General features: G+C 35.1%; 1 protein-coding gene across 1 annotated transcript in view; it reads left to right on the forward strand.

The window, feature by feature from the left end:
- The window catches only part of PRKN (parkin RBR E3 ubiquitin protein ligase), a 1801990-nt gene that overhangs the window by 331864 nt on the left and 1442490 nt on the right, over window positions 1–27636 (forward strand). The window contains exon 2 of the mRNA XM_020986759.2: window positions 13485–13648. Coding sequence (XP_020842418.1) covers window positions 13485–13648 — 164 coding nt within the window. The remainder of the gene's footprint in view (window positions 1–13484; window positions 13649–27636) is intronic.

The following is a 27636-nucleotide window of genomic DNA, read 5'->3' on the forward strand; positions in this document are numbered from 1 at the left end:
GTATCTTTTCCAAGAAAAATAAATACCTTCATTTCATTCCAGAGACCTCTTTAAGAATTTATGTATCCTTAGGATCTGAATCATGTACAGATCATAATGGATGATGATACAGTAATTCTGTTATAGTTGAAATTCACTAGAGCAAGACTGGGAAGAATAAAAAAGCCCTGAGAGAAATGATCTCCCTACAACCATCTTTGTTTTCCTCTGCTAACTTGAGCTAGCTCCCTAACTGTCCTCCAGGTTTATTGAACCCTGGTATGGAAAAACATATTTCATTGAAAGAATGAGTACTCAAGCATCATCTTATTATTCTCTCTTGTGGAGTCATTATAGTGTCTACTGCAGATGCATGACATACTGGATGATGCAATTGGTGCTATTTTTATACCGTGAGGATTTTATGTATATAAGTATATGCATGTGTGTGTATATAACAATATGCATATATGCTTCCATATATACCTCTATCTGTGTATGTATATGTGTGTATATGTAATCCATGTAATCTCAGCTCATTAATTCTCAGAATAGTTTTACATTTAAAAATGTCCCTGTATATGGATGTCTAGTACCACCGTTATTATTCAGTATTGTCCTAGAAGTACTAGCTATGTAGCAGTAAGACAACAAAAAGAAATTGAAGGAAGCAAGAATAGGTACTGAAGAAACAGAACTTCTCTGCAGATGATATGATGGTATATGTAGAGAATCAGCTGAAGAACTGGTGGAAACAATCAACAAATGGTTATCTAACCTCTATTTGTCTACCACTGACAAAAATTTCATCACTTTTAAAGGCAGCTCATTATTTTTTAGTTGTTTTTGTTATCTCTAGTCATTTAGAAGTTCTTCCTTATACTGAAAATAAATATTTTCCCCTATAATTTATGCCCGTTGTGACTAGTTCTAACTTCTGCAACCAGAGTAAGGCCAATATCTAATCCTTATTACAACCCTTTAGACTACAAAAGATACTGCTTATGTCCTTACCTACTCCACCAACCCTAGTCTTCTCTCTTCTAGGGTGAACATCAATAGTTTTATCTTTCAATACCAATATAAAATGGTTCCTTGTAATCTCATTCCATTGGTTGCTTTGTTATATACTCATATTTTTAAATTATTATTCTTTAATATAGTTTTCAAGTTTAAAGCGTGGAATAACTTGTAAATGTGCTTCTGAAATAAATATAGCACTTAAAATAATTTGCATTCCTATTGCACCTTAAGGTTTGTAAAACGTTTTTCTTGCAACTAAGTGGAATGATTCTGTGGTACAGTCTTGAGATCAATAGACTTAGAGTCAGAAAGGATTTGATTTTGAGTTTAGTAGCTGGGCAGCTAGGAGCAGATTATTTAACTGTCATAAACTTTGGTTTCCTCCTCTGTACAATGGGGATAATCATACTTATGGCGCCTGGCTTATAGGTTGTTGAGCATCAAATGAGACAATGTAGAGAAAGCATTTTGTAAACAATAAGGAATGTTGATATAAATGTCAGGTACTTTCTTCTGACTCTATAACACATATAAAATCTGCATGTCATCATATCCAAATATTGCCATTTCATCTTTAAGAATGAGAGCAGCATGTTTATACTGAACCAAAATTGGTTTGTAAAATGATCTTTTAAATGTTTGCTAATAAAGATTTGGACTAGTTTGGAGAATCTTACCTTTTTAAATTCGCTATAAATGCCTGTATGAATTAGAGATGAAAATAATCTAAACCTGGGAAGGCTTACGTGAACTGATACAAAATGAAATGAGCAGAACCAGGAGAATATTGTACACAGTAGAATCAATATTGTATGATAATCAACTGTTAATGACTCAGCTATTCTCAGCAATACAATGATCCAATAAAATGACAATTCTGAAGGACTTATGATGAAAATGCTATCCCTCTTCAGAGAAAGAAGTGATGAAGTCTGAATACAGATTAAGGCATACTTTTTAAAAATTTTCTTTATTATTCTTGGGGGTTTTTTAGGTCTGTATTTTCTTTTGCAGCATGGCTAATATGGAAATGTTTTGCATGACTACACATGTATAATCTGTAGCAAATTTCTTGCTTTCTCAAGGAGGGATTAGGCGAGAGAGGAAGAGAGGGAACTTAGAACTCAAAATAAAAAACAAATGCTAAAATTTTTGTTTAAATGTAATTGAGAAAAAATAAAAAATGTTAAGAAAACTAACATTACTGTAGAAAAACACAGATATTTAAATATAATAAAGTACTGCTTTTTATGATCCTCTTTCAGGGCATTTTTCAGTTAAAAGCAAAAATGTATGTTATACTAGTTTAATTGGTTATCTTTGAAGCTGCTGGTCTTACTGATCCTCACAGTTGGTCTCTTCTTCAAGACTGGTGTTCCAGCTTGTGATGTTAACAAGTGGAAGTGGATCTTAATTGAGAGTACTTCCCTTTTCTCAGAATTGCCAGTCAATCCAAGGACTCAGCTATGCATGATTGCTGGGAAAACTAACTTCTTTATCGTAATTCTCCTTAAAGTGTCCAACTGACTTGAATGGGTTCCACACTTCTATATATCTGTACAATTTTCTCTTGAATCTTTGGGTCTTGGACATGAATCAGAATTGTGAAATACTGCATGTTTACTTTGCTTTTCCCTAATTTTCATGTTTTTGCAATTCCAATCAGTCTTCAACCAATTTAGGTAAGTTATTAGACTCCAGACTACCTCATTGAGACATCCAAAAGCTGCCCATCAATTTAAATTTTTGCAATCACTTTATAAGCCTAATTCTGTTGTATGCTCTAGAACAGGGGTGGGAAACCTGTGGCCTCAAGGCCACATGTGGTCTTCTAGGTCCTTGGGTACAGCCTTTTGACTGAGTCCAAGTTTTAGAGAACAAATCCTTTTATTAAGGGGATTTGTTCTATGAAATTTGGATTTAGTCAAAGGGCCACACTCAAGGACCTAGAGGGCTACATGTGGCCTTGAGGCCAAAAGTTCCCCACCCCTTTTCTAAAACATTCACTAGTACAACCAATGTGTAAGCAATTAAAATTATATTATTTTCCCCATGTTGTTCTTTGGTTACTGATAATCATTCTTCAGGATATTTACTCTCTTTTTTCAGTTAAATATTTTTAATTAATAGAAATCTGTTTTCTCTCCCTCCCACCACAACCCATGAGATTATTTTACATTTTCTTCCATTTTTGCTTTCTTTTGATTGATCAATTCTTGTTTTCTTATAGAGTCATTAGCTTCCACTTGCCCAGTTTTAACTTATGAGATACTGTTTTCCTGAATTAGCTTTTGTACTTTCTTTTCTGTTTGGCCAAATCTACTTTTTAGGCAGTAGTTTTCTTTGTAATAGCTTTTTGTGTATGACTCCTTGTTGTTTTCCAGAATGGTTGTACCCATTCAGAGATCTACCAACATTGCATTAGCATGCCTGTTTTGTCACAGCTTCTCCAACAACCATTTTCTTTTTTTGTCCATTTGCCGATCTAACAGGTAAAAGATGCAACCTCACAATTGCTTTCACTTGCACTTCTGTAAATGATTTGGAGCTATTATTATATTTATATTTACATATTTATTTACAAATATATAATAAATAATAAATGTATATATTATTTATTATATTATATTAACTGTGATTATATTTAGCCTAATTTTTTTTTGTTTTTCTCCCTGATAACCGCTTGTTCATGTCCTTAGACCATTGTTGTTTGGGAAAAGGCCCTTTTCTTATGAATTTGAATTAATTGCTAATACACTTTGGAAATAACATCCTTATCAAAGAAACTTGCTGTAAAGATTTTTCTAAGTTCTTTCTTTTAAATCTTAGTTTTATTTGATTGGTTTGTACAAAAATCTTTTCATAAATTAACCAGAATTGCTAATTTTATCTTCTATGACCTTATCTCTCTTGTTTGGTTTTAAACTTTATTCTAACCATAGATCTGATCAGTAATTTTCCCTATGTCCATAACGTATTTGTGGCATGACATTTTATATACAGCTTTTCTTTGTATAAGGTACAAGGCGCTAAGATGAAATCTAACTTTTTCCATATTGCCATCCAGTTTTCCTAGCAGTTTTTATCAAGCAGCAGATCCTTATCCCAGTAGCTGAGGTCTTTGTATTTACTGAACACTAATCTACTAGATGTCTTTGCTTTTTTATGCTATGTAGCCTATCTATTATACTGATTGAATTCTTGTTTTTTAACTAGTATCAAATTGTTTTGAAAATTACTTCTTTTAATATAGTTTGAGATTGGGTACTGCTAGGCCCCTTTGTTACCACTTGTTTTTCATTATTTCTCTTTAGATTCTTGAATTTTTTTTGCTTCTATATTAATTATTATTTTTTCTAGTACTTTAATGTAATTATTTGGCAGTTTGATTGGTATTCCATTGAATAAGTAAATTAATTTAGTCAATATTGTCATTTTATTTAATGACTTGTTCTACCTATAAACAATTAATATTTATCCAATTATTTAGATCTGTTTTATAAATAGTGATTTGCAGTTTTAGTTTTTTAATTCCTTTGTGCATATTGGTAGGTAGACTCCCAAGGAATCTTTTTGTTCTGTATTTATTTTAAATAAAATTTCTCTTTCTATCTCTTCCTCCAGGAAGAAATATGTAATCTGACTCCTCCCTAGGCTATAATACATCAGTTAAAGATGGATATGATTAACTTTTTAATTTGAAAACATTATTAATTTTTACATTAAACCCTCATTGAAAATATTTCTTATGCTTCTAGATTGTGAGCCATTGTGGGATTTTTTTTTGTGAGGCAATTGGGTTTAAGTGACTTACCCAGAGTCACACACCTAGTAAGTGTCAAGTGTTTGGTCTGAGGTCACATTTGAACTCATGTCCTCCTGACTCCAGGGCTGGTGCTCTATCCACTGCACCACCTAGCTGCCCCTGTGAGCCATTGTTTTCCCTTGAATTTAGTCCATGAATTTTTTTGTTTTATAGCCAGATGAATAAGTTCACTTTTTGATGACTGTAGATTTCAAACATATTGCTCATCCAGTATTAGCCAACTGATAAATAGTCAAAGACATGAATTGGCGCTTTTCAGATGAAGAAATCAAAGCTATATATAGTCATATGAAAAAATGTTCTAAATAACTATTGATTAGAGAAGTACAAATTAAAACAACTCAGATACCACCTCACAACTATCAGATTAACTAATATGACAGAAAAGGAAAATAACAAATGTTGAAGGAGAGTTGGAAAAATAGGTACACTAATTGCACTCTTGGTGGAATTGGGAACTGACCTAAACATTCTGGAGAACAATTTGAAATTATCGCCAAAGGCCTGTAAAACTGTGTATACTGTTTGACCCAGCAATAGCAATACCATGTCTGAACCCCAAAGAGATCAGAAAAAAGGAAAAGGACCTATATGTGCTAAAAATATTTATAGTGTCTCTTTCTGTGGTGGCAAAGAATTGGAAATTGAGGAGATGTCCATTAATTGCAGAATGATTGAACAAGTTGTGGTATATGATTGGGATGTAATCCTATTGTGCTAAAGGAAATAATGAGCAGGCAGATTTCAGAAAAACCTGGGAAGACTTACATGAACTGATACAAAATGAAATGAGCAGAACCAGAAGAATACTGTGCGCAGCACAAGCAATATTGTATGAGGATCAACTGTGAATGACTTAGCTATTTTCAGCAATGCAATGATCCAAGACAATTCTGAAGGACTTATGATGAAAAATTCTGTCCATCTCCAGAGAAAGAACTGGTGGAGTCAGAATGCACATTGAAGTATACTTTTTTATCTTCTTTATTATTCTTGTGTCTTTTTCTCTGCATTTTTTTAATATGGCTAATATGTAAATATATTGCATGACTGCACATGTGTAATCCATGTGAAATTGTTTGCTTTCTCAAGAGGTGAGGGGGAAAAGTGAGAATTTGAACTCAAAAAATTTTTAAATGAGTGTTAAAAAATTTTGAAAAGAAAATTGCTCATCCAGAATGTTCTGAAGGTACAGTCTTCCTTTACAACTTTGTCACTTTAGAATTCTTGTCCTTTTAGTGAATTTCCTGTTAACTTGAATCCCTGAAGAAAATCAGCTGATATAAAACCTAAGTGATTTTTTTTCTCATGTCTTTATTAAAATTATGCACAGTATCTGACTTCTTTTGTGGTGCTGTTTTCTGTTTTTAAAAAAACTATTTGAATTTTAGTAACAGTAAATATAACCCAGATTTAGAACTGATCCTTTTTTAAAAATTTAACTCACAGTTTCTTATCTGACAAAGCTACCTTATGGCCTTTGGTTAAGATTGTTCTCTGGGGTTCTTTGACACATTTTTCATTCTCCTCTCTTGAATATATCATAACATCAATGTATACATCTATATCAATTACACCATTTTTATAAGTAATTGGTATTTTGTAATGATTTTCATTATTGAGATACATTTGTTCCTGACATTAGTTCTTCCCTGTATCCAAATTGTTTCCATGTTGGTAAAATATGTCAAGTTTCTGGGTCTTGCTGTTGTTATGCCATCTGTGCCATCTGTTCTGAGTATACATGGTTCTCATTTTGGTAGCATTTTCTTCCTTTCCTTCTCTCTCTTATTGCCATTTCACATTGTTCTTTTCATCCAGCACCCAATTGATGGTTTATTAGTTGTTGGTTTTGTCATTCTATTTCCTGCTGTTTCCTAGCAGGGAGTATTCTAATTATAGTAGAAAGTACGCATTCATTTGATAAATACTTTGTTTATCAAAACGTAAAGGACAGTGAAATTTTCTACCAAGAATATATACCAGCCACTTCCAGACTGAAAGCTAGATCAGAATGATCAGTCTCTCCAGATGTAGCTTCATGAGCTTAAGTGCTTTTTTTCATTTTTGTTTTATGTACTAGAACAAATTCTCCAGTTGAAAAGGCTATAGAATGTTTTGATGGGGTAAATATAATGACACAGCAAGATGCTCTGCATGTGTTTTTCGGAAATTTATTTGTATCATTAGCATGAATAGTGCTTATTTACTAATTATTCTAAGCCATTATAGTAGGGATTCTTTCTCACTAGCATTCCCAACCCGATATTAGACTTTAGTATCTAATGTTAGAGCTCAAAGTCTTACCTGTTACATCTCTAAGTTGTTTACTGCCATCCCTCTCCTTATACTAATATGCCCGCTCTTTGAGGAGCCTGTCAAGGAAGGGTGTTTAGTTAGCAATAGTTCTATAATCAGAAACATCCTTTTCTCCTTCAATTCTATTTTCATAGTGTTCAAGGAAATGGAAAGTGACTTTCCTTCACAAATTGAGCACCTCATTAAAAAAAAACTATTCTAAATAGAAAGGTTAACATCAGAAGTCTGACATAGTATTAGAATGGGAAGAACAATTTAGATATCGTTTTGTCCATTCTATCCTCCTTCTTCTTTTTACAGATTAGAAATTAAGGACAAGAGTTTGGGTTACTTGTCCATGGTTAATTGCCAATGAATCATGCAGTCAAGAGTTTAACTCAGGCCTTGTGATTCCAAATGCAATTTCTCTATTATAACACTTACCTCCAGTTTTGAGATATTACTCAACATTACAAAAAATTAGTAGCAGAAACAAGGTGAGAAACTGTTGGAGCTTTGATTTGATCTTCAATATACTGGGGTATCATTGTTTTTGAAAACTCTTCCCAGAAATATAACATGTCAAGAGGATGTATCTGGAAAAGGAACTCCTTTTTTGGCATCAAAGTTGTCAGAGAAACATGGCATTTATGCAGAACTGTCAGCTTCTTTTTCTAGGCTGATCTCAACATCAAGAAAGTTGATTTCTACTGTGTTCTATTTTATCTGATTTTAGACTCCACTACTTTAAAAAATGAACAGTCCTTCTGTGTAAAGCTCAGTTTAGGGGGGTCTCATCAGTCAGTGCCCCCTTTGTGCCAGGCACTATGTTTTTCTGCTAGAATGTTTTTCCCTTTATCTAAAGATTGATGGCCATAAATTTGTGAAGGAAGGAGTAAGGGGTTTCAGAGAGGTAGTATTTCCAAAAGATCTGAGGGACTTTAAATTCACTGTAGGTCCACAATGGAGATGGGAGCCAAAATAGTTTATAGGATCCCAGGCTGCATTTATAGCTGTCTAGCAGTATCTAGTATTTATATAGCAATTTAAGGTTTGCAAAGTGCTTTACATATGTTATCTCATTTAATCATCAGAGTAACCCTGTAACTTAGGTGCTATTATTATCTACATCTTATTCGTGAGGAAATTAAGGCTGATAGAGGATTAAACAACTTGCCTAGGATAACGTAGGAAGTATCTAGGGCAGTATTTACACTTAAGTCTTCCTCGCTTCAAGTTCAGCTCTATCCACATTTAGAAAAGCACATATCCAGAACAAGGGAGGTGTTCCCACTGTACCCACAGTAGCTAAACTATATCAGGAACACCCTAATTCTTTTTAGGCATCACAGTTTGGGAAGATTAAGAGCAAGATGAAGATCATCCTGGATGGTGAGGGGGAAATAGAAACCAGGAAATACGATGATTGTTTGTGAGAACTGAGGAAGAGACTTAAAGTACACGTGAATGCTGTCTTCAAGTAGTTTAATGGCAGTTACAGGGAAGAAGACTATTCCTTGTTTGCCTTGGTAACAGAGACTATAATGAGGAAACAGTGGATGGAATATAAACAAAGTCATATTTAAACTCAGTAGAAGAAAAAAAACTTTTTTAACAATTAGAGCTGTTCACAAGTGGAATGGGCTACCTCAGGATGTAATGTAGTGGTGATGATGATGATGATGATGATGATGATGATGATGATGATGATGATGATGATGATGATGTTGGTAGGTAGTACGTAGTACTTTAAGATTGCAAAGCACTTCATGAATATTACCTTATTTTATCCTTACAACACCCTGGTTACATCGGTGTTATTATTATCCCCATTTCACAGATGAGGAAAGTGAGATAGGCAGTGTTTAAGTGACTTGCCTGGAGACAAACAGTCACTAAGTGGCTGACGCTGGCTTTGATTTCCGATGTTTCTGTTTCTAGGTCCAGCTTTCTGTGTCATCTGGCTGCATTTCCCTTTATCACTGCTTGTATGATCACTTGTTAGGGATATGGGAGAGGAATTCCTTTAGATATGAATTGGACTAGATGAAGTCTGAGATTCTCCCAAATCTGAGAACTTGTGATTCTCTGTGAAAATAATTTAAAATAATGGGAATATGTGCAGTTGTGTGATGAGGATAAATACATGCAAGGATAGAAGGTTTCGTCATGGTGGGATGGTGAAGAGGGATTTTTTAAGCTGGCATATGAGCATCAGCACTTTTTTTTCATCATTCGTTCATTCAATATTTATTGAATGCCTATCTTTAAACTCCTCTTTCTAGCATTTTTGGTATTGTCCTCTGCTTAGTCATGGTTGATGGCCCAACTATAAAAGAAGAAGGAGATGATCAATCCATTTTTCCTACCACCATAACCACTGCCACTTCCCTGAATTTGTTTCCTTTCTTATCTTCCCTAGTATCAAAGTTTTACAATTTGTCGTGGGTTCCAGCTGTATTCAGTCTCTTCTTCAAGTCTATGTCTGCCTTGCATTAAAGCAGAATGGGACGATGTCTTCTACAATCTATTATTTTGATTCTTTTGTAACTGATCCAGGCTGAGTAGCCAGGCCTCTCTCATTTTTTTGTCAAAGCTGGAAAATGTGGTTCCTCTGAGGTCTTTTCTGTTATGTGGCTTCTCTTGTTTAAATCTTTAGTTTTCGCATAGGCTGCATCTCCTCTCAAAGGGACGGGGACTAGACCTATGATTTCAATTGCATATGGAATTCCAGTTGAAGAATATCATCTGTTAATGTGGAATAACTTCTCTGCAACTAAAAATCTTACCAAGAAGCTTGCAATGTTGAGAAGTTAAGTGCCTTGTCAGGGATCACACAATCAATATATGTTAGAGACAGGTTTGGAACACAGGTCTTCCTGGCCTTGAGACCCCTTTCTATCCACTATGCCACGTTGTGTCTCACACAAATTATAAAAAAAAATCATCTTAACTCAGCCTTTTCCTTGGAATTGTCAATAGCCACCAATATAGAGTTGAGAGCCACATCTACCAATTTGATTCCTATGTTTGGAGCTCTGATGTCCACCTGGCATAGAGGACAGGAGTTAAGGGAAACAGATTTACCCTTAAGAATGGGGTTCCTTGACTTATGAGCCGTTGACTTATAAAGAGTATTGATTCTTTGTTGGGGTTTTTTGGGAGACAGGGAGGTTAGTACCTGAAGTCTTGTAATGAGAAACAGGGGTTCCTAGTAACTCATGAGGTTTTTTAATACACTGAGATTGGAACGGCTAATTTTTTAAAAAAGTAACTTGTGCAAGGTACTGATCTAGGTATTGTAAAGAACACAAATATAAATAAGACTCAGTTGCTGCCCTTATAGAGTTTCTAGTCTAGTAAGGAAAATAAGAAATATATTCAGATATCTTTAATACCAGGTAAAAGAATGTGATTTTTTTCAACAGGAAAAATTTAAAAAGAGTGCCATAGGAATTCAGAGGAAGGAAATGTTACTTTTATCTGAGGTGAGAAAGAAAGAAAAAACATTTGAACTAGGTTTTGAAGGACAAATTATTTCAACAGGATTCCCAGTGGAAAGGGTAACATAAAGAAGCCCAGTATTTGGAAATCATCTCATACCTTCTAATATACAAATGAAGATAACAACTGTCTTTCTCAAACATACAACTTGCAAAGGAAAGGCCAGGGGGAAATATATATGTATATACATATAGTTTTTAACATTCATTTTTTAAAATTTTGAATTACAAATTCTCTCCCTCCCTTCCCTCCCCTACTCATTGAGAAGAAAAGCAATTTGGTATGAATTCTATATGTGAAGTCAAGCAAAACATATTCCAATATTATCTGTGTTGCAAAAAAAAAAAGCATAATAGATTTTGCTCCAACCCCTTATTTTAACTCTTTGTTTGTCTCTCTCCTTCAAATGCATATTTTGTAAACATATTGTTGGATTCTGATTTCTAATCCATTCTGCTATCTATTTCTGTTTTACCATTAAGTTTTTCCCATTCACATTCACAGTTGTGATGACTAACTGTGCATTTCCATCCATCTTATTTTCTTCTGTTTGTCCTTTTCTCTCTCATTTTGTCCTGTCTTTCCTATAAAGTCCATGTTGTTTCTGATCATTGCTTTCTTTTATCTACCCTCACTTTCCTTCATCCACTTCCCCTCCTACTTCCCTGTTGGGTAAGATAGATTTCCATTCCCCATTGAGGATGTATCTGTATGTATTTTCCCCTTTTGAACCATTAAGATGCGAATGAGATTTTTTTTCTCCTGCAGTGTAAAACTTTTGTGTGTGTGTGTGCCACTTTTATATGAGGTAATTTTCCCTATTCTTTCTCTCCCTTCCCCTTTCTTATCTATATATTTTTTATATTATCTCAATATAATCAATTCGCTTCTGTACCCTCTTGCTGTGTAGAATCCTTTAAACTGCCTGAATAATGTTAAAGTTCTTATAAGTTACATATCTTCTTCCCATATAGAAAAGTAAGCCATTTAATCTTATTGATAAAATTTCTGGGAGTTTTCATTTTGGAATCACTTTCAGATGGTGTTTGGTGGATTCTTTCCATTTTTATTTTGCCCTCTGGTTACTTGGGTGGAGAACCTGAGGCCTCCAGGCCACATGTGGCCCTCTAGGTCATCAAGTACAGCCCTTTGACTGAATCCAAACTTCACAGAAAAAATCCCCTTAATAAAGGGATTTGTTCTGTAAAACTTGGACTCAGGCAAAAGCTGCACCTGAGGACCTAGAAGGCCACAGTTTCCCCAACCCTATGAGGATTTGGGGGCAGTTTTCTTTGATAATTTCTTGAACTATGATGCTTAGGCTCTTTCTTTGATCATGGCTTTCAGGTGTTCCAGTCATTCTTAAATTATCTCTGCTTCATCGATTTTCCAGGCCATTTGTTTTGACTTTGTGCTTCCAAAATGATATGATCTGTGGTGAGATGTGGTCACTGATCACCTGGTCTGCACTATGATCCTTACCCAGGGAGTGTCTCTGATCCCTTGAGATTGTAATCCATACTGACCCTCAGGGGTCCTTTTTCCCTCTTGACTAAAAGTACTCCTCTCTTCCTTAGAACTACGACCCAGGAGAGGATATAGGTAATGGATTTGCCAAAGTGTCTGGTCTTGCATCTAGTGCTAGCACAGGGGTCCCTGTATTCTCTTTCTGACAATTCCCCAGCCCCTTTGCCCTCCCTGGCTTGAGAGCTTCTGAAGCTGCTGCTGCTTCTTTCACAACCACCTGTGTGTCATAAATCTCTCTTTTGAACCTCCTCAATTGTCCTGGGCTAGGAAAATGAGCACCCTGATCTTGTTGGCTCTAGCACACCAGAATTCAACTTGAGGCATTATTTTGAAGTTGCTTGGAGGGGAATGTTTAGAGAGCTCAGCAGCTTCCTTACTCTGCCATATTGGCTGTGCCTCCCAACCCCAGAATATTTTTTTAAAGAATGCTGCCCCAATTTCACACTAATCTGGCATGTGTGACTGCAGTCAAGACAGATTATAAGGACAAGCCAATAATCTGTTAAAATTAATGTAGAGGGGATCCATGGCAGCAAGAAAGTATGATTTTTGCTTGAATAATAGTGATTAGCCAAGTTTAATTGGCCAGTAAAGAAAGTGAAGGAGCGTTGATGGGAGATAAGCTTAGAAAGGTAAATTTAGATGGGATCAAAGGAGAAAGAGTCTTTTTTGTCATTGTTTTATTTTGTTTTGATTTTAAGTAAATAAAAAGAGTTTGCAGAGCTTTGGTTACTTTCCTGAATTCCTATCTACCATTAGCAACATCTTTCATTTCTTCTTCAATAAGACTCATGCAGTTGCTCCATTCGACATTAAGAAAGGCTCCATGAGGGGCTGTATTTTTGGTGATTACAATTTGGTGAAAAAAACCACTGATTTTATTGTGAATCATACATGAATTGTAGGAATTCAAGTGAATTATGAGATTCATGATGTTAAAGACACAATTGTCTTTAGTTCTGCCTCTTTGCCATATTGAACAGGTGTTATATGTGAATTTGTACATCCATGTCAAGATTGACATCCATTTAATAACCTAGAGATGGTCTTAAAATTCATCCCAAGTATTTTGCTTGGCCCAGTAATTTTCTAAATTGAATGTAAAAAGGAACATACAATTTTGGTTCTAGGGTTACTGATTAATAATAGGAAGAAATCCCATGTTGCGATTCCCTTTTATGATCCACTGTATCATTAAAGTTCAGTCTTAAAGTGAAAGTCACCTTATACCACTGGGTTGGGGATCAAGGTTTTAGAAATGATTCTTACTAAAAACTATTTTGGGGAAAATGCTCACTTTTTTTCTCTCTTCCAATTTCTTGGCCAGTGTTTGTTAGATTCAACTCCAGCCATGGTTTCCCAGTGGAGGTCGATGCAGATACCAGCATCTTCCAGCTCAAGGAGGTGGTTGCTAAGCGACAGGGGGTTCCAGCTGACCAGTTGCATGTGATTTTTGCAGGGAAGGAGCTTAGGAATGACTTGACGCTGCAGGTAAGTCTCCCCTTGTGGATTCGTTGCTGGGATGCTGCCAGCCCCACTGCTCTTCTCTCTCATGCTGCCAATCTGACATTCATGCCTGAGATCTAATAGAATAAATAGTGCCTGGGGATTCCTTGAACTTTACTCCACACTGCTTCATTAATTCTGACCTTCTTAATTATGCATTAAAACAGCAAGCAGGAAGGATAGGAAGAACGAATATGAGTGAGAGAGAGAATACATGAGCTGTGCTTAGTGAATAAATGTTTACTGACTACAGGAGCAAGCTATGCACAATTTCTGTGTCTGTTCAATTTCTACCTTACTGATTCCATTTGAATCTTAATGAAGAAGGATGTGAATAAATTGTTCCAAATCAGGCTGCTCAGGCATCATCGCATGGAGTTTGTAACCCAACTGTGACCCCTGGAGGATAGTGGCAGGCCCGTTTTTTGAGTGGAGGACGTGTTGGGGAAATTACTCACCACAGCCAATGAGACTTGGGATCCTCACACTTGTAGTTTGAAGTCGGGTTGGACAAGGGAGATTTGGGCACAGCCAGATTTGTTTCACTTTTGTGATTTCCATTATTTCTTGGGATTCGTCACAGAAACCATGAAAAGAGAAGAACCCAGGCCTTCATCACTGTCATACCCAACTTCTACCCACAGCATTGAAAAACTCTTTTCTTTCTCACCTTTGTAGTTCATTCCAAAGACAGTCTGATTAGTTCTGAGGCTTGGGTTGCAAGAGCAGCTGGTTACCTGAGCCACAAAGATTACTTTGAGGGAGATTTAGAGATTGGTAAATAGTCGATGGTGTAAAAAGCTTTACAATCTAAATGCATTCTGCAGGTGGTCGAGCCTCTCCTTCCTCCTTTTTTTTCCCTTTTTCTTTCTTAACCAACACAGATTAATTGACACTCATGTTTACAGCTGTTGGGGGGTGATGGGGAGGAGGATACTGCTGAGCACAGAAGGGCTGCTGTGTCTGGCTGCACAATCACTCTTTGTATTGATATACTATCACTGCCTCATCTTACTTATGATATTTATTGCTTTGTAAGATGCTGTAGGGAGTTAGGGTACACAAAAGAAACTATAGAAATGCAAATCATTCCTGTCATTCTTTGGTGCCTCTCCTGCTGCTACTGTTGATGTACATATTCATTGTGCACAAACTGCTGTGCTTAGCTTTTAGGCAATTTGTTTTTATCAGGGAAAGTGCATGTGCTTTAAAGAAAAAAAAAAGTAGTGCATGTCTTTTTACCCAGTCGACTGAAAAAGATTTTTGTTTGCTCTATGTGCCACGCCCTTAGATATAAGGACCTTTCTTTTCCAACCAGTTGATCATAAAACAATCACCTAAAGCTAGATTTTTCAAGTGTTAGTAATTGTCAGCTTGTTGCAGGGTGAATTTAAAACCCTATTTGGGCTAATGATAATAAAACAGTCATCAGCCAGTTTTGTCTTAATATACTTGAATCTGCATGGATCTTGGTAATTTGATTTGGAATGTGCTAACATATATTATTAATTTAGGAATCTTTCCCCCACTAAAACATTGAGCTATTCTACTCCCTTAAAAAAAATTTCTAGAAAGTTAGATCAGGATACAAACATGTACTCTAAGGAAGACTGGTAAAGAAATTTCCTTGAGGTGAGAAGAAGGTTGGGAGAGATCCAGGCTATTAATATATGATATTATGACTGCTTTGGTAGTCTTAAATGAAAAGGATTCAGACAGATTTGAGAGTAAGGGTATCTCAGAAACATAAAATTTAAATAAAAGAATCAAAATAGTTTCAGAAAAAGTGATTTAAGGGAATAACAAGACATTTGACCCAACATTTCAGCATTATAAAATATTTTTTTAAATTCTTAGAACCATTATTTTAGACATTTTTATCACATCATCGTTATAGTTAGCATGTTCACATAGCACCTACTATGAGCAGGCAGTGTGTTAAGCACTTTGCAAATATTATCAAATTTGATCTTTACCACAATGCTGGGAGGTGGATGTTCTTGAGCCCAGTTTAAAGTTCTGCTTCAGTTTCCTCATCCCCAGATTTAGCTGCCTAAAATACATAGTAGTATTCTGAAGAATTTATTAAAAATCATCCCATTCATTTCTCCCAGTATAAGCTTCACTATTCAAAGCAAGTGTATAATGTATACCTGAAAGAGTTAGATAGTACCATGTTAGGCACTATAGAACTACTGATTTTTTTATGGTATGATTCCAGTAGAAATCTCAACTCCAATTTCACTTTCAGTATAACACAGCATTTCAGATTCTTTCTGGTTTGGGTTGTTTTTTTTTGAAGTTGCTTTCCCCTTACCTTTAAATATTCCACATCAGACAGGGGGCAGATTTTCTAAGTGTTTAAGCATCCTCCTTGTAGACCAATGAATTTAGGGAAAGAAAAAGATTTAAATACTCACTATTTGTATATAATCAAAAATATGAAGGTGCTAATGGGAGGATTAGGGAACATTGCCCTAAGTCTCAAATAAAGCAGTAGCTTTATTTGAATAAAATATCAAATATTGTTAATATTTGACAGATTTTTAAAAAAAATATTGATGGTTGGGTTTTTATTAGTTTTTTTGTAAATAGTGTTTCTTGACTCATTATTCAGGTCAGTGAACATGAAAGAGTTCTTAGAAGGCGCATGTTGGTAAATATTTAACAACTGGTGTGGGGGGGGGGCAATGTGTATGCTACATATTTTTAAGTTTCATTTGCATCATTAGCATTTTATCCAGAGCCTTCTTAAGTCTCCTACAGCTTTTTGGAGCCATGAGTGAGAGTTGAGTGCCAGGTGAACACCAAAGGTGGATGATGGTATCACAAACCCTCATGCAAGAGATGCTAGACCTCCTTGAACACCTATACACCCCAAATGATCCCTTTTATAGTTAAGATGATTGATTTAAAGAGGAAGGGATATGGGAGAGCATCAGATTTAACTCTCCATCTTACAGATGAGAAAAACTAGGGCCCAGTAATATTAAATGACTTTCCCAAATTACTTTCTTTTAAAGAACTAGTTAATAAATTTTCTTCTGTTTACAGTAGACATCTTTTTGGGTTCCATGCTTATCAACTAATATTTGTTTCTTAATGTCATCATCCTGTGTTATACCAAACATCTGGGATGTCAAGCATGCAGGATTTTGTGAAAACACAGTCCAGATTACTTCTGTAATTGCTGTTAGATCACAGTATTATAATATAGGTACTGATAAATTTATCATGTCACTGCTTGCAATATTTTTGCTTTTGGAGTTTTATTATTGAGGATCCCAAGAAGTTGCAAATTGAATTACAAGTATGTGTGTGTATATGTTTTATATGGTGTATTTAACATGTGCTATTGGCAGATCCATTTAATTTTTATTCTTTGATCCTCTCGCACAATCATGGGACATAGGTATTACAAAGCCTTAATCTTTTCTTGATTTTCCATTGAACACTGAAAGTACTATGTTCTATATATATAGTAAACACAACATATCTAATGGGAAGTCACTGTTAGGAAAGCATAGGAACTACTTAATGTTTCCACTAACAGAAGGCTGCATTAAAAATGATATATCCTAGTACACTCTAGATAAGATTGAGTGGCAGTTGCTGCCTGGATTTTTCTCTGTTACTATCACTTTCTTTTCCATTGAAAATAGTGTATTTCTCCCACCCCACCCCACCCTTACACATACACATGTACCTATTTTATTGTACTGAGGCATATAGTAAAATGAAATATAATTTCATGAGTGTGGAGGACCAGAAAGAAATATGAGTACGTAGAGAAAGTGTTTTAATTCCTGCTCAACGTACATCTTCTTCATTTTTGTAAGGACCTTTTTCATGAAATAAAAATGATTTAACTGAAAAGCAGTGATTTTTAAAAGGGAAAAATTAACATTTTTATTTCAATATAGTTGGTGTCCCCTGTAATTCTATATATTTTATTTTATGCATTTAAAGACAACATTCTGAGAAGAGGCTGGACCAAACTGCAAAAAGGATCCATGACATAAGCAGGTCAAGTACTCCATATGAGACATTTAGTTCCTGGCACAGAGTAGTTGCTTAATAAATGCTTATTGATTAATTTATTTAGTCCTGGTTCCCTTCTAATTTCAGGGACTTGTCATTGTCCCTAGTTTTATTCTTACATTAAATTATTGTTCTCAGTCTGGTCGTTAACATTACCTCAGTTCTGGTTTCTCACTCTAGAAATGGTTGGCTAGGCTTCTGGAATCTTTTTTGCTTAGCCCTTAGTATGACCTACAGCGCTCTGTACCTGATCAGAGACTTCGCTACTCATGCCCCTTTCCTGGGTCACTTTGGGTTACTTCATCCATAACATTCTGTCCAAGGCTTAGGAAAATCTTTTGTCTCTCCACTTGTACATACTTCAATTCCTAAAAAGACATCATCCTTGTATGTGGATCTCAAAGCTACCTGACTCCCCATGTCCCCACCTGACTCCCCACCTGTTTTCATACCTTTTATGATCCTTTTACATCTTTGAAGTGTTCATGAACTGACCTCAGTGAAATCTGCTTAAAGCTTCTATACTGATCTTTCTCTCTCCTGGCTGTTCCTGTGATGTATATTTTGTCATCTGGATTTTTTGGCCTTTCTAAACCTTGATATAAGTCACCTCCTCCATGTGTACCCTATGTCTTATGGCTCAAGTGAGCTAGCCAGATTAGTCCAGACCCCAGTCCCAAGTCTGGATGTCCTCATTCCATAGTGCTTTTCCTAACCAAATTTGCTCTCTCATTTTGAATCTATTCATTCAGATGAGCATGCCTCCACCTTTCCAAAAGCAAACTGATACTCATACCTGAGGATCAGTAGAGACGGAGGAACTTTTCCTTGTCCTGAGATAGAGAGCCTATTGATTCACTTTCCCATCTCAAATGAGAAATTACTTTACCTGTGAAAGTCATTCATCTATCCCCATCTTAAATGCTACGTATCACAATAATTACAATAACAAAAATTACATAGGTACATACATAAGTATTGTTAACATAGTATTATTCCCTTATATATTATTAGATTTAGCCATTCTGCCACAGAAGGTTTACCCCCAACACAGTTTAAAATTACAAATCATTGCTCTGCAGAACTAGAATCAGGCTTTAATGATCAGACACAACCCTCTAAATCCTGTGCCCTGCAAAATGGATGTTGCAAATCCTCTGTTCTCTCTCCATAGACTATTGATGAGATGCCCTTTTTATTGCATGATTCACAAGATAAAACATTGCCACTCCCATTCATAAACATTACATGTAGTTTCTAATACAGTTGTTTTCCATTTGACTTCAGAATGCCACATCTTTATCTCTGGAAATGAATGAGAGGTTCATATTGACCCTGATTGTAAGAAATAAAGACTGCCCACTTCCTTGTCACTCAGCTTTTAACAGAATGGGAAAATTTTTGTAAGAGTGGCTGTTTAGATATGACCTTGTAACAATGATAACTGTATATAGCTTACATGGCTCATCTGAAATTCTATTTTCCTTTTGATTCAAGACACTAGAAAAGTCAGGTTAAGTGACATCATACTTACACTTTCAGTCCTTTCCTGCCATATTTGTTTATGAGAAAACAATTCTGTAAATAACACCCTTGAACCCTGCAGTGAATAGAAAGTAAGATCCTTTTGAAGTGTAGTCTTGCTTTGAAAGTCATTGCTGATCTCATTTATTTAAGTAAACGTAAATGAATTTCATTCCTGTAAAGAACTGATACATTAGCAGAAGAGCTGGTAAGCACCACACAGAATTAATGGAGAAGAATCATCTACATAGAATGAGTTCACATTTCAAAGAGCCAGAGAATTTAATCTGTTTGTGTCTGTGTGTTTATATGAGTCAGTCATAAAAATACCCCCGAATTACTTACCTCTTTGCATAATTCAAAACCTTCAGAAATGTAATTTCTCTGTTGAAAAGAATACTTGACATTTTCGTACCCCTGTGGACTTATGAAACACCTTTGAGGATTGCCATGGATAAATGATTGGGGTGGGGGGAAGTTATCTTCTATGAGCTGAAACTTTATATAATCAGAATGGTGAAGAGGTTTCCTTACCTCCCCTGGTCATTTTCATTAATACTTCAGTGAATTGAATACAAACACAAAACTCAGAGAAAATGGGTGAATCAGTGATTCCAAAGTGAACAGATTATTCTTGGGGAAACAAACTTCTATATATTCAAACATATTTCTATCTAAACAACATATTAATATGTACACATAGAAATCTTATTATAACACTATTTTCTATGGAGAAAAAATCATTAGGAGGAAGATTTGTTTGTTATATGTGTCAACACCATGTGTAATTCACATAAAAGCTATAACATAATTTTAAAATTTCAGAATTGATCATTACCATCCATAGACCTTGCCTCCCCTAGGCTTAAAAACAGAGTAAAATACAAATTTCTGACAGATAACATTTAAGATCTACATGTGCAAGAAAAATAATGTTCACTTTTTTTTCTATTCCTTGAACAAATAAAGAGTTGGGCTCAGAAAATTCACGAACTTACATATTTTCTTACATATGCTTTGTCATTTTCAAGTTCTTTTTTCCACCTAAACTTGAGTTGTGCTTTTAAGAAAAAAATGTGGACAAAAATACCTGTTGTATTAAAAGTGATTTTTTTAAAAAGATAGAAATAAAGATAATTGAATGTAAATGTAAGATTCACTGAATGGATACCATCAGATGTTCTGAATTATTGGGGAAAAAAAGGCTAGTTTTAATTTTCTTTCTGGTATAAGGGATTACATATTTTTTTAACCTTTCCAGTATTTCATGTCAAAAAGATAATTGTGACATAACTGCAATAATGCAAATAGAAAGAACAAAAAAAATTAAAACTAAATGTAGGAAGGAGGAAGGAAGGGGAGGAAGGAAGGAAGAAAGGAAGGAAGGAAGGAAGGTAGGAAGGAAGGAAGGAAGGAAGGAAGGAAGGAAGGAAGGAAGGAAGGAAGGAAGGAAGGAAGGAAGGAAGGAAGGAAGGAAGGAGGCATTCATTAAGTGCCTACTGTGTGCCAGGTTTTTTGTTTGTTTGTTTGTTTGTTTTGTTAAGTTGTTTCACTCATGTCTGATTCTTCATGACCCTATTCAGGGTTTTCTTGCAAAAGTTACTGGAGTGGTTTGCCATTTCCTTCTCCAGCTTATTTTACAGATGAAGAAACTAAGACAAACAGGGTTAAGTGACTTGACCAAGACATAAAGCTAAGTAAGCATCTGAAACCGGATTTGAACCCAGGTCTTCCTGACTCCAGGCCTGGGTCTCTGTCCTTGTACCACCTAGCTACCCCATGTGCCAGGTACTTTACAGATATCTCATCTGATATTCACAACAACCCTGGAGGCAGATGTTATTATTTCCACTTTACAGGTAAGGAAACTGAGACAGACAAGCATCTTCCTGACTCAAGGGTAAGCGCTCTGTCCGCTGTGCTACTTGGCTGCCTCTAGGATTATAATAACCTATGTAGGTCCAAAAGAGTTAATTATTCTTCAGAGAAGTGGGGGACAAAGAGTACGGAATATTACATACAATATCAGCCTTTTTCAGTGTATTGATTAATTTAGCTGAAATGTTGGGTTTTTTTTTTTAGGTTTACTTTTTAGTAGTTTGTTATAAGGGATGACTTTCTGAGAAGAAAAGGTGAGAGATGCATTGGAAAATGTAGGTGATATAAAAGCAAAAGATCAATAACAATTTTTCTAAAAATAATTGTTACAAAGTGTGAGTTTTATTTTGCTGAGGGCTATAGCCATTACAGACTATAATAGTTAATAAATGAATTTTTGATGATGAAAAACTAAGAATTGCTAGTATAATATTTCAGTAATGACTGTTTGAGGACGTTGGTGAGGTACTTAGGTGGTATTGATGTGTCCCCCTTTTTTTTCTTTCTGTGCATGCAGCAATCAGAAGCTAAAATAATTAATTTGTTCAGAAGCAAAACATTCAGTTGCTTTTCTTATTTGAAGCATAAGTCTATGATTTATGTGCTCATTGTCAGAAGAGATTAATGTCATAGATTCCTTGTAGTTATAAGGTGGTTATTTTGAATTTGGGACAGGGTTTTGGACTTATTTGCTTTAGTGTTCCATGTCTAGCATGGGTGTGTGTGTGTGTGTGTGTGTGTGTGTGTGTGTGTGTGTGTGTGTGTGTGTGTATGTGTGTGTGTCTTTCTCTTTAGAGAATGCAATTCTTGAGAATGAATTCACTTAGTAAATAGGGCACTGATACTAACTTTCACTTCGTGATTGTGTGTGTTCATGGGTAGTCTTTTCTTGAATTAATTTTTAAACTAATTTCTGCATTTTACAAATAAGACTTAGAGAGATTTAAATAATTTTCAAATTATTTAACTAATAATTTTAACTTCTTTAACTTTTCTTGAACTTTTCCTGGTTTAGTCACATTAGAGGAATCAGCTTCACATACCTTAATAAGTAGCTTTATTATTAATAAAAGTTAAGAGAGATCACAGAGGACCTATCATATGCTAGACTAGCTCCATATGGAAGATTGTTTGGAAGACACAGGCAAGAGTCAGATAGCATTGAAATCTGCGTTGGTAAAATGAGTCCCCACATCAAGGAGATCAATGTATGGACATAATAATCAGCCTAACTGTAACATCTTCCTTTGCTTTAAAAAAAAATAATAATAATAACGATAAGAACAACAGCCCAGTTTTTCAGGGGGAGCAAGGGTGGAGAAAAGATAAAAGAGCATATTGATATTTCAAATGTTTGTACTTTGGTAAACCTTATGAAATCACAAATGTTTCAAAAGAAATTGAATCTTTGTGTCCCTTTTCTATTTATGCATAATTCATTCAAATGTTTTAAATGAAGGAGAACAGCAAAGTCATTCTGAAATGTTTCACTTTTGTCTTAAAACCTATATGCCAAGAGTTTTGTAACATGCTAAAGATAGACATAACTTATCGGTCTACCGAAAAAGAAATGGTTAAAAAAAATAAAGCTTAAGGTTTGCAGAGTACTTCATGTACTTTGTCTCATCTGATTCTGAGAAAACCCTTTAAGGTAGGTGTTACTATTTTTCTCATTTTACAGATGAGACTCAGAGAGATTTGCGTGAATTGCCTAAAGATACATGGCTCATAAGTGTCAGAGGCAGAATTTCGATCAATCAATCAGCATTTATTAAGTGCCTACTGCGTGTCAGGGACTATTCTAAGCTCTGTGGATACAAAAAGAGACAAAATGTAGTCCCTGCCCTCAAAGAGCTTACAATGTAATTTGAACCTGACTCTCTCTCATTCTAAGTCCAGCAGTCTTTGCAATACACAAAGCCCTTTTACCACCATCACTTGTCATCTCTGAGTAGCATGGAGATGCATTTTTAGGAGGAATACATTCCTTTAGTATCCCCTCTTTGTGAAGAAGGTAGGTATTGGACTTCATGTCGTATGTACACATATTGTGTACACCATATGAAAAAAGTTTCGAAAACCCTATACGCTAAGAATTATTTTAGAAAGTGTTTATAAGGTAAATTTAAATTGAACAAGTGACCCTCCAAACAAGGTGGTCATTTCTCCTGTGAGGTTCAGTAGAGTTGGCCAGGGATTTGCTTGTTTTCTTCTTTAAAAAAAATAAAACAAAAAAAAGCTTAGAAATACACTTCTAACAGAATCTTCCCTCTTTTCTCCCTTTAAACCTAAATCCTTAGAAAATTTGACATTTTATAAAATATTTTTTAACTTAAGTCTTGGAATTAACTTTTATCTTTACATGACAATGTGGCTAGATCCCTTGCACTATATGCACACATACACAGATGTCTGTGTGTGTGTATACATACATATATGTATATATATGTATATATGTGTATATATATGTGTGTGTATAGATATAGATATAGATATAGATATAGATATGGATATAGATATAGATATAGATATAGATATAGATATAGATATAGATATAGATATAGATATAGATATAGATATAGATATAGATATAGGTATAGATATAGATATAAACATAGATATGTATTCCTCCTTGGTACTATGTAGAAGCCATTTGATTATGGGGATAGCTTTACAAGAATAATTAATTTTTATATCTCTTTAATGAGTTGCACACATGAATTTAAAATCAACCATATTTGTTAAGTTAGTGTATTCACCAGAGCATGAATGCCATTATGGAGGCTATAAGGGGCTTCTGATGTATTTTTACTTGTATGGATTAAACACATTATATAATCAGTCAAGTTGATTGGTTTGTATGTGGGTTGCTTTTTGTCATTTATAAGTGGGATGGAGAAACTAAATCTATGTAATACATCATCTTACCTTGAGTTTGGTTAAATTAGTTTCATAATTCTGACCTTGTAGATTTAATTAGTCCTTTTCTGCTTTTTATCTTCCTGCTTTCTTATAACAGTTTTGTTGGAGTTTGGATTCGCAACCTTTAAAATGTATACATTGTTTGTACGTCAAATATTTTTGAGTCAAAAGTAAAAATCAGTATTCTTGAATCGAATGCTAAAGGGTAAGTTTTTAACCTCCTTAACCTTATTTGTAATTTTTCATTAAATATTAATTAATAATTGTGTTGAAGGGCCACCAAAGAAAAAAATTAAGTAAGAAATTCACATGGTGTATGTTCAAGCTTCATATCTTTTGTTGGTGAAAATAATTGTTTTTATTTATTGAACTCACATGACCTGCTTCTTTATTCCACCTTAGTTGATCACAGGGATAGTCACCCACCCTTGGTTTCACTATCATCCTGGAATATTTAGTCCAACAATTCAGTAAGGATTTAACAGGGCCTATGTTGAACCAGTCACTCTGCTAGGAAATGTTAACACCATGACAAAAATTCAATAATCCCTGCCTTTAAGGGGTTTATGTTGTATTGATAGGGAGCAACATGTCATAAATTATTAAATAGGAAATGAACACAAGGTCATTTCCAGGGGATGTGGGATATAGGTCTAACATGAAGGGAAGTTTGCTAATAATAGAACTTGGTTTCCAGAGGTCGGACTGGAATAGTAGGATAGAGTTGGATGGGATCCTAGTACAAGTAGAGCTGATATGGACAAATGTGAGAGTGCCAAGAATGGGGGCCAGGACAGAGGACTTAAAACTAGGTCCCGTGAGATTGTGAGTGCTGAGGATTTTGAGTGGAGTCATATTGAGTTACATATTGTAATCTTCACAGTAACAATGGTGATATTGGCTGAATATCATCAATCCCTGAGCAAGAGGTGGAAATAAAGAAATGGAATGTGTACTGTAGGAGACTAGATGATAACTCCCTAGCCCTAGCTAGTGGTCAAGGAGGGAGTCAGGGAAGTTGTGGGGCTTGCCTGTATGGGAAGAGTCAGGCATGTTCAAGATCCTCATCCTCCGGTCCTTCTCCAGGCCAGCTCTGCCCTAGGACTTCATCTCATCTTTGAGTAGTGTATCTCCTCTAGGATGTACATGTGTAAGGAGGATTTGGGTTGGGGCAGTTCAAAAAGGGGCTTTAATTCTAGAGTAATAGCTAAGGTGGAAAGAAAGTGGCAGTATGCAGATGCTAGGTGTTATAAATGTTCCAGTTCCATGACCATGAAGTCTGAAATTCTTATTTATGACTATAAACCCCTATCATTCTGTTTCTCCCTGTGCCTTAGTACTCCTTCAAACTCACCAGGCAGCTAGGTGAAATAATAAATCCAGCTCCAGTGCTGAGGCTGGAGTCAGGAAGATCAGAGTTCAAATGAGGCATCTGATATTAACTAGCTGTGTGATCGTGAGCAAGTAACTTAGCCTCTCATTGTCTCAATTGTTTCAACTGTAAAATGGGTATAATAACAGCATTCTCATAAGGTTGTTGTGAGGATGAAATGAAACAGTATTTGTACAAGTGCTTAGCAAAGTGTCTGGCATGCACTGTGCTATATGGTTACTATGGCATGGTTTCCAGAAATTTTATCCATTTTCGCTTTAAATTGGGAACCCTTAAGATAACACTCTAAATTTAGTGTGATCATTGTACATTTTAAGGAATCTATCATTTTCCTTGACCTAGGCACCATACTACTATTAGTGGTGCAGTTATATCTGGTCTCTTGCACATTGTGTGCATGAATGTAAGTTTTGGGAACATAATGCAGGTCTGTTTGATGAACTACCAATAACTAATATTCTGAAATCAATCCATCAATGATAAACAAACACTTATTAAGCACTTACTGTGTGCCAGGCACTGTTCTAAGTGTGGTGGATATACAAAGAAAAATCAAAAGTGGCCCTACAGTTAAAGAGCCACATTTCCCAGTGGAAGATTTTAATTAAAAAGCAAGGAAGATAAATGTAAACTTTAAATTGTAAACTTTAATAGAAACACATGGCAATCCCTTTAGTGATTTTGAATGTTGCTACATTTAAAAAAATATCTTGACAATAATCTTGATTACCTAATTGCAAGTCAGTGATGGCTGAATTTTTTGAAAGAAGAGGATAAATTTTGGAGTGGTTAAGTGTAAGTGGCCAATCCCCAGTTTATTAAACACTAGCACAAAATGAGGTTCATCTTTGACTATTTGATATACAGTAGGAGGTTTCCTTCTACACAATAAAAGGCATGTTGTGCTTCAAATAAGTTTCAGAGATTAGAAGGGTTCATTAGGATACAAAGGTATTATGTAAAGATAATGATCAGTTATGTTCATAATAAAATATGCATGTTGCACTCATTTCCAGTTACTAAAGTAATGAAAGATAGGTTATGTGAAGGATTTGGAATTAAATGGCTAATTTGAGAATGGAATTTTAAAAAAACTCAAAAGGAATGTTGTAACAGGCTTTCATTCTCATGGGAACCTCTACCATCTCATTAAAAGTTAAATAGTGGTTCACCAAATGAAAGGTTATCCTTCAGTTTCTGAGGTTCAATAAATAGATCATGTTAAGAGCCACACATATATATGCCATTAACAACTCTAGCTGTTGCATATAAGTAGTCAAAAATTTTGTTGACAGATCAGAGAGATTGTGTAAGTTCTCATGATTCTAAGTTATTTGACAAACTTTAACCTCAAAACAAAATGTAAATATATGTGTGTGTGTATGCATATATGCATACACACACACACGCACACATATATATATGCATATATATCACACATATATTGATTAAAATATGTCTTTTATCTCAAAACACTATATCCTGAAATTCTAGTGAGTACAGGAATAAATGTAGTACTTTTGGCCAAGAATACCCTCTGCAGGTCTTCTCCAAGTCCTCCCAGCTGCTAAGGAGCATTAGATATGATTGTGCCTGGATTTCTCTGAGAGATTCGAATTAACTACAATGTTTAGAGAGGCACTTCTGAGTTCTGTTAAGTGAAGAGTTCTTATGTCTCCTTGAAGACGCATCAATTCCTTTTATTAATAGTTTAATCTGCTCAGAATATAAATTATTTTTAGAAGGTCAATTCTATAATATATTGAACCTATGTCAAACTAAATGGGTAAAGCTAAAAAGACAGCGATCTTCAGTTGGAATTGGGGCTCATTCAGTCACCCTATTGATGGAGGAACCAACCATAGCATTTAAGTAATGAGGACAAACAATTGCATAAACGAATTAAGAAGAAGCGGATGCAGATTTGCAAATATTCTTTCCTTCAAGTACTTTGACCAAAGTGGTTAAAGTTTAAGTATTTATGATACCTTTCAAAACACTAAATGAATGTGTTGCCTGTTTTTGAAAAGTAAAGTAGCTTTCACTATAATTTCCTTTGGAATGTGAATTTTCTTCTGAAAAGTGAGTAGATTTTTTTATATGTACATGTAGGAATATTAAGATTGCAGATTAATAAAATAAAATGATAGAAGGTATAGTACTGCTCTATAATTATCCTTTGATGTTTGAATGCTTGCCAGTTACCAATTTGTTT

The sequence above is a fragment of the Phascolarctos cinereus genome, unplaced genomic scaffold (assembly GCF_003287225.1).
Source record: "Phascolarctos cinereus isolate Bilbo 61053 unplaced genomic scaffold, phaCin_HiC Scaffold_5;HRSCAF=322, whole genome shotgun sequence".
NCBI lineage: Eukaryota > Metazoa > Chordata > Mammalia > Diprotodontia > Phascolarctidae > Phascolarctos > Phascolarctos cinereus.